The 8,969-nt window shown below is 40.0% G+C and overlaps 1 protein-coding gene across 2 annotated transcripts in view; it reads left to right on the top strand.

Moving 5' to 3' along the window:
* Window positions 1-8,969, top strand: part of PARD3B (par-3 family cell polarity regulator beta) — a 725,193-nt gene that overhangs the window by 403,465 nt on the left and 312,759 nt on the right. For both annotated transcript variants that reach the window (XM_075069989.1, XM_075069988.1), the window contains exon 12: window positions 5,190-5,360. In XM_075069989.1, coding sequence (XP_074926090.1) covers window positions 5,190-5,360 — 171 coding nt within the window. The remainder of the gene's footprint in view (window positions 1-5,189; window positions 5,361-8,969) is intronic.

The raw sequence follows: 8,969 nt of genomic DNA, 5'->3' as shown, positions 1-8,969 counted from the left end.
AGACCCTACACCCCAACTCCCAGCCTGCTCCTTCACCCTCAGCCCTGTGCTTAGTGCACTCCCACCCTCAGCTCAGTGCAGAGAGAGAGGAAGAGAATGGGCCAGAACCAGGGAGAAGGTAGGTACCCACTGTATGTGAGCAGGGCTGGGACCCCAGACTGGCAGCGGGCTGAGCGGGTCCAGCAGCCGGGATCCCGGCTGGCAGGAGCTGGCGGATGGAACCCCTGAGCAGCAGCGAGCTAAGTCGCTCAGCCCACTGCCGGTCTGGGATCCCGGCCCCACATAACCCACCGTCGGTCTGGGGTTCTGGCTGCCGGACCCTTGCCAGCCGGCCTAGGTGAACAGAACCCCAGATCAGCAGCAGGCTAAGCAGGCCAGTGGTGTAAGATCAACATTTTAATTTAATTTTAAATGAAGCTTCTTAAACATTTTGAAAACCTTGTTTATTTTACAATAGAGCAATAGTTTAGTTATATTAGATATAGACTTACAGAGTGAGACCTTCTGAAAAACATTAAAATATATCACTGGCACGTGAAACCTTACATTAAAGTGAATAAATGAAGAGTCGGCACAGCACTCCTGAAAGGTTGCCGACCCCTGTTCTAGAACCAAAAACACTTGGATTTAAGCACATATATTGCTTTTCAGTGAACCAAAGTTCTTTTGTGAAATTGTGACTACTGCAAAATCAAGAAGTTCGTAACCCTTTAGGCATGAGGATGATCTCACAGTATCTCACTTTTGTGGCTGGAATGTAAAAACCAATCTGGTCTTTGTTATATTGTTAGATATTACAGTTTTGAAAAACAACCTCCTCCCACACAATCACAATTTGTCTTCAGAAAAGCATGAATACAGGATTTGCAGATCAGCTTGAAGTCATCAGATTATTACTTACCCTTTTACAGATCACACATACCAGCAAGAGACCGACAAATTTGTCTCAGCATTGCAATAGTTGTACAAATGTAGTGCTACAAATTGGATATTTATTCATGGAAAGTGCCTTTTTATGCTGTCCAAATGTCTTTAATGTGTCAGAGTTTGAGACTTCTTTCACTGACGTCTGTTTTCCAGAATGAAAAGAATGTATTAGGTTATGTACAAAATGCAAACAATTTGGTTGGTTAGTATTCTCTCTGATCAGTCTGGACAGAAGGTCTGAAGACAGCCAACATTTTTCACTGACTTCTGAAATTTTAGCACAGTGATTTAACTCACTTGTTTTAGCAGGCAGTGAAGAAATCCAGTAAAGAAATTGTGGAAAATGTAGGGGGAAATTGAAATCTTTAGGCTAATTTTTATATAGAAAAGTGAAGTGCATCTTACAGATTTTAGAGAATCCCAACTCATGCAGTTTACCCACAGAAACCACCAGAATACCTAGCGATCATTGGATAACCTAACTCATCCAGCAGTTAGTCTTAAAAAAAAAAAAAAAAAAAAAAAAATAGTGACATGGAAAAACTTAATAATCGAAAAAGAATCCCAATGCATTTAAAGAACCGTACAAGATTAAATCACTGTTATACTTGATGATTGCTCTTTAATGATCCACATCAACATCCTTTTGTGATTTTTCAAAGAATGTACTCTTCGGCTTCAATAGCTATAAGAGAGGTATTACCAATATACATGACATTTGTAGTTATATAGGACAGGACGCTAAAGATGCTTTCATCTGAGGACATGATGCTAAAGTGCCTATTGGGATGAATGTGTTTAGATGCATCCTCTCACTCTTTAATTGTATTGTTTTCAATTTCACGTCTTGTAGCATGTTGGCAGGGTACGTGGGATGGAATCCTGCTCCTCCTACACACATCATCCTCTGTAGCTTTTCAGGGCAGAGATTCTTTCTTCCTGTATGTTTGTACCACATCCAGCAGGAGGCCAGCTGCTGGAGCTCCAGCAGGGATTTAAAGGGCCCAGGGCTCTGTGCAGTGGCAGGAGAACCAGGCCCTTTAAACCTTTTCCCGAGCCTGGCTGCTGGAGCTCCGGTGGCCCTTTAAGGGGCCCAGAGCTCCCTGCAGTGGCAGGAGCAGTGAGCCCTTTAAATCCCCGCCCAAGCCCAGGTGCCAGAGCTCCGGCGGTGCTTTAAATCACTGCCACAGGAGCCGGTCCAGCCCTTGCCAGTACGCCGTACTGAACCATACTAGCTTACTTTCACTTCTGATTAGTAGTTAATTGTATGAGGTGGGTCAGGGAACAGAATGGCTGCACTGAATGCCAGGAAGCAGTTCACTCAGAGGGAAGAAGGTCAAAGGTGGTCCTAGGGAGTGGCCAGAGTGTGATTTTGAAGGGGCAAACTTCACGTAAAAGAATACGGTGCCATGGCCACTATTACAGTCAAAATGCTAAGTGTCCTGTGGCCTGCCTACAAATAGAGATGGCCATAAATTTACCTTTTGCTTTGATTCCCCACATAAATCACATTTACTCAGACTATGCCAGGGGATATTAATTTCATTCTTAATGACTGTGGCCCACTTGCAGGTTCAAAGATGGAATGAAAAAATACCTAATTTGTTTAGAGGCTAAAAGTTGTTTTCCTAATCAAAAAGCAGAAAGAAACCTTTTAGAGGTAAAAGGAAAAGTACAAATACTGTACAATAGTACAAACGTAGCTTGTCTTGAGCCAAATGTATTATCTTGCAGTGCAGTGTACTAACACTAGACCATAACACCAGTAATGTGTGAATCTGAGTTTGAGGATTGTTCAAACATTTTCCCCACTCCTCAAAATCACACAGTCTCTGTGCTAAATAACTTTCTCCTGATCCCCTGCAAAAACAGTATTCAGCTGTCTTCAACTGTGTATTGTCTTTGGTGGGATGGTTTAGTAGTTCTAAATGTACTGCCTTGTAAAACATGTAGGACTATTCTGCTTTTATTCAGTCCATCAGATATGTCATGAGCTTTGCATTTAAACCTACCACATTTAAAGCGGTCAAACGAGCTTTTAAGAACTGAGTTTATAAAAGACAGCCAACATCTGCAGAAATACTAAATCTCACATGAAAGAATTGCAAAGCAAAAACAAGAAAGTACGGGAGTGTCTAAGACTGTACTGATTAATTAAAAATAATTTATTGGTATATTCCTGTAGGCTAAAATTTGAAAATGTCTAGTGTGTACTTGTACATATTTGTGCAAGCAGCTTTGACAGATTTTTAAGCAAGAGGGCTTAATCACAGGTATATACACAGAACAGGAAAGAGACTGTGGGATTGTATGAGAAGAATATGAACCTGTTTAAAAAAAAAATTAAAATCCTTAGAGGCTTGCAAAAAGAAGGCTTTTTTCCTTCATGCTCCCATTGAAATCAAGGGAATCATTATCTTCAGTTACTTTTATTAGGGCACAAAGGAATTATAACTGATGTGTGAGTAATAAAAGGCCCCATACCAAAGTGTTAACTCTTTTCTCTCCCTTCACTTTCACATATCCTAAGGCACCATTTTTTGTATGTGGTGGAAGGGTGGGGCTAGCATATTCCTTTGGCTATTTGTAAATTTATGTTGGCATCAGACACAAACAATGGAGTGTTTTCCACTATATTCCTCCTAAACGGTACTACTGCTTCCTGTGCTCTTTTCCTGCCTCCTCTCTACGAAGGTCATAATCCTCCTTATTTACTTCTGTCCTTTCACCCTCCCTCATTGTTTCACTCACCTTCCTCCTATTCCCTCCCTGTTTATTTTCCTTTTCTGGCCTCCATTGTTCCTTTTAGTACTATGACACTGCTTTCTCATCGTACCCTGCTCTGGTAACAGTGATTGATTCCCAGTTCCAGCAAAAATAATACTTAAGAAAACTGGATTTAACATGGCTGCTGTCACTCACACAAAAATCATTTAGTTAGACCTGGCAGCAATGCTACAAGAGTTAATTGAACATCAGTGTGATAGAAAAATAAAAATGGAAAAGTGTACACATTTTGGATTGCACAGCAATGAGATGTATAAACAGTTCTGATGAGGGCATTATGAAGAACACACGAGCTCATAGTTGAACCAATTGAACCAGCTAATGTTTTTTTGATCCTACTTCCTTTCCTGCTATTCTTTCAGCCCTTCTTCCCATTCATGATAGATTTCTTCAGTCTCAGCCCCTTTCTCTTTCTTCTTTCAGAGTTCTGACACCAATTTGATAGTTGTGAACTGACTGAACTCTATGGGTATGTCTTCACTACCAGCAGCGCTTTAACGTGGCTGTGTAGTCATGGCACCAGTGCTGGGAGAGAGCTCTCCCAACAGTGTAAAAAACCCCACCCCATGAGGGGAGTAGCACTGGTGCACTGTCTACACTGCCACTTTACAGCGCTGGAACTTGCATCACTTGGGGTGTGTTTTTTCACACTCTAAGCAAGAAAATTGCAGCGCTGTAAAGTGGCAGTGTAGACAAGGCCTAAGAGAAACCTTCAATTCTTGATCAGCAGAATTTCTCTGTATTTTTATTTCTCTGTATTCTCTGCATACATAAACAAAAAAAAATCGTTCACAGATATTAATAAAAGCAACAATATGCCTACTAAAGGCAGAAAATAAGTGTCCATACGTTTATTATGCCTACAGCTGTCAGCAAACTCTGGCAATGAAAGTGAATGGATTTCTTCAAAAACACAAACCGCTCTAGATGGCACAACTTCAATTTTGTTATTGGCAGCAGGGTTAGGTGTTAAAATACATGAAGAGATTTTCATTAAAATGTGGATGCTTTCGTCTTAGTGACCATTCTGTATGAGAACACTTCCTTATATGGTGGCATATTAACTATGACATGATGAGCAGGATAGGACAGAGTAATTTGTGGAGCTGTATCATTTCTTAGCCGATTCTGACAACAGATGCACAGAATTTAAAAATATACTCCAATGTTCATTCTTGGTTGTACAACAGATACTAACAGATGTGGTATAAGTTCTCTATCTCAGAGTCCATATTCCCGTTTTCTTCTCTTTAGGACTGGTACAAAGTGCCTATGTTTTTGTAATTGTCTCGTGAACTGTACTACTCAAATACTGGGAATTGGCCAGCTAGCGCTATGTAGACTTTTTACGTAACTTGGTGATATTTACAACTGGATTGTACATAGCTTCTAAGAAAGAAACATGACTGTATCTTGCTCTCCTATACATGTTGCCCCTACGTGGTATTACTTTAATATTTTTGGTTGCCTTCTAGGATGGTCGCCTGCGAATAAATGACCAGCTGATTGCAGTGAATGGAGAGTCTCTTCTGGGGAAGTCCAACCATGAAGCCATGGAGACACTGAGGCGTTCCATGTCTATGGAAGGGAACATTCGCGGGATGATTCAGTTGGTGGTTCTCAGGAGACTGGATAGACAAATGCAGGTGATGCAAAAAACTTGTTCATGAGTTAGACCTCCTTGTGGTAAGCAAAGTATTGTATTCACAGTTCCATTAATAATAGTTATTGGAGCACTTCTCCATCCACCATTATGAAAATATCTTTCTATTTCTATGTGTGTCTTAAAGATACTGGGTGAAAAATCCTGGCCTCATTGAAGTCAATGGCAGAACTCCTAATTGATTTCATTGGGGTTACAATTTCACTCACCTTGTGGCCTTAACTAACATTTTAAAATATACTCATTTAAATTATAGTTCTGACTCCATAAACCTGGCACATCGCTGGCACTGATTCAAAAGAGTGCGTTAGTACTTGCATTAAGGAAAGCCACTTTAAAAAAAAAAAAAGGGTACTACAGTTTTGAGTTCTCGAATTTTTTGAACTCAACTCTAGGAAATGAGGTAAGCGATCTGTATGTGTGACTTTACTATTCTTGTAAAGAAATACGCTATCTGCCTCTGGCTTCTGGAGGTGCTTATCCATCTGTCACACTAATTTTAACGTTGACTTTTAAATAATTTTTTACTGGATTTTCAATATATATACTGTTCACGAGAAACAGATACAACTGTGATTAAGATCAAGAAAGAAAAAAAGGGCCTTTAGAAATCACATGATAGTACTCTGGGTGAATGTTTGAGAATAATATTTTGTGTATGTATTTATATATAAAAGATAAGAGAGAATTGTTGTTCTGGGGAAAGGAAGCTGTTTTCCCTTAAGATGTGAATAGTTAACTCTATATGGTAGATTCCACTTCACTAGTTATATTTAAACTTGCTTTACCTCCCACCTGGATTGGCATAAAAAAAATTGCTAATTTTTATACTGTAACTACACTCGGAAGTTGCTTTTCACAAAGGCTGTCTCATGTGGATGCACTGTGACACAGCAGAGGGGAGACAAGGAAAGCAAGTGGGTACTTTACCTGGGGCATTTTCTGAGATTACTGGCTAATATTTTCAAATTTTCCTGCAGGAGACAGAGACCTTTATAGTCTTATTACCACAATTAGACAGTCAATGGTGATACCGCTATAGACAGGTTGAAAGCATATTCTAGGGTGGTTATTCTTAAATTTAAGAAAGCAAATTGATTCAACTGCAGTTATGTTTCATGGTCTGTACCTTATGTAAAACTAGTATTATACATTTATATGTATTCTGTGTTCTGATGAAGTATGAATGATAATCCATCTACTGAGAGAACTAGAAAGAGAGCTTATCATTGCTACCTTCTATTTTTAAAAAGTCAACTTTGGCAAAAATACTACACCTGAATTATTGATGTAATAAAAATACAAGAAGCTGCTTTTCATAGTCAAAGTATATAGTTTTATACATTACCCGGATGTATGAAACACACAAACAATTCTGACACATGCCCCGTGAAGAATACATAATGAGCTCTTGATTGAATCAAATTCATTTTAAACAGAAATTAATTTTTATAGAACGTGCTCGAGGTTCAATTGTAATTCCATTTGAGGCTGGAGACTATAGCAAAATAGACCATGACCCATTCTTTCCCTTCCCCAAAACCGTTTCCTGTCTGCTACATTCCAGCTTGGTATAAGCAGAACGTGTTTTAAAATCCATTATTTGTTTTATTGGTCAAGACACTAATGGAGGCCTTCCATGACAGCTCTGTTTTACAAGCTGAATACTCTAATTAAGCTGGTTACTGATCAGTAGTTGAGATATCGATTGTGTCATTTATCAAAGAGCAGGAAAAGCAGATTTTTGTTTGTTTGTTGTTGTTAATTTAAGGCTGCCTCTCCCAGTGAGTCCCCATCTTTAATTTAGTAGTAGTAGTTCGTATCAGTGCAGAGCTTGATTAGCCAGCATTATACTTGCAAAAGGTAATAGATGTGGATCACTTAGCGTAAGGAATAAGTGATAAATCTTCCCAATGTAACTTAAAAGAATTCTTGTACACCGGAGGCACGTACAATTGTTAACAATGGGTGTTCCCCATAATAAAGAGACACTGAATATACTATTTAACTGTCTGTGAATAAAGCATTCTAATGAGGAGGAGGGGAAAACAGTCAACATATTATTTGGCCAGTGGCTACTGAAAGAGAAGAAGAAGCTTATGAAACTACATCTGTAGCTGTCTCTGTGTTGTCACCAGTAGGCTCTCAAAATTGATGAAGTGGTCTTAGTAAAGGTGGCCTTATGGCCAGCCTGTCTTTTTCTGGAAAATCACTAGTCTTATAAGGCAAAAGAAGAACCATATAATGATCAATGGCAAACAGCGACGCTCACTGACAGGTGTGAAAGTGAGAAGGGGTGCAGATGTTGGCAGCGGCCACCACCTTGTGACAGCCTCCTTCAAGCTAAAACTGAGAAGGGTGGGTCCACCAAAGGACAGAGACATGATATTGACATGCTAAAGTCCCTTGAAATACATAAAGCCTTCATTCTGCAGTTCAAGAACAGGTTTCAAGCACTTGCAGACCTTGATGAAGAGAAGGGCAATGCAGATGAGATCAACAAGAAGTTGGACAAAGTAACAGCAATTTATAAACAGAGCAGCGAAGCCTGTCTAGGCTACAGGCAGAAGAGAAGGAAGGAGTGGATTACACCCAGCACATGGAATGCCATAGTAACCAGACGAGCCCTGAAGAGAAAAGTTTTGGACATAAAATCCAGGAAACTGAAGGATAAATATCACGAGCAGTATCGCGAGACACACTGGGAGGTCAAACGCCTTGTGAGAGCGGACAACAGCATTACATTGATAATCTGGCAACACAAGCAGAGGATACAGCTTCTCATGGTGAACAAGGAACCGTCTACAAAATGACGGGGCTTATCAGTGGTAAATGGCAGACACCAACAAACACTCTCATCAGGAACAAACAAGGACACCTGCTAACAACCGAAAAAGAACAAGAAATGCGCTGGACAGATCATTTCAAAGAATTGCTGAACAGGGAGCCACCCAAAGAGGAAGCAAACATCCAGGAGGCAGAAGATGATCTTGATATCAGCAAAGACACCCCAGCTAAGGAAGAGATCATTTAAGCTATCAAATCCTTAACAAATGGTGAAGCTCTGTCACAGATAACTTGAATGCAGGATTGTTGAAGGTAAATCCTAAATTAGCCACATCTATCCCGACTCCTCTCTTTACATCTGTCTGAGAAAGGGAGAAAGTGCCAGATGACTGGACCAATGGGGTTATAGTGAAGATACCAACGAAATGAACTCTTAGTGATTGTAATAAGTGGCGTGGTATCGCACTTTTATCTGTGTGAAGCAAAGTATTGTGAAATATCATAATCCAGCGTATATCAGAGGCAGTTGATAGTGTTCTCAGAAAAGAGCAAGCTGTTTTTCGGAACGGGCGTAGATGCGCAGACCAGATCTTCACTCTACAAAACATAATAGAACAGTGCTTAGAATGGCAATGGCAACTCTACATAAATTTCATAGACTTTGAGAAGGCTTTTGATAGCATTCACGGGACCAGCTTATGGCGCATTCTGTGGGCATGTGGAATTCCTTTCCATATAATCGACGTCATCAAAAGCTTCTATTTCAACTTTACATGCAGTATTGATCACAGTGAGCTCAGTTTTG

The sequence above is a fragment of the Chelonoidis abingdonii genome, chromosome 10 (genome assembly GCF_003597395.2).
Source record: "Chelonoidis abingdonii isolate Lonesome George chromosome 10, CheloAbing_2.0, whole genome shotgun sequence".
Classification (NCBI taxonomy): domain Eukaryota; kingdom Metazoa; phylum Chordata; order Testudines; family Testudinidae; genus Chelonoidis; species Chelonoidis abingdonii.
Note: the sequence above shows the minus strand (reverse complement) of the source record. Positions and strands in the feature narration are given on the sequence as shown.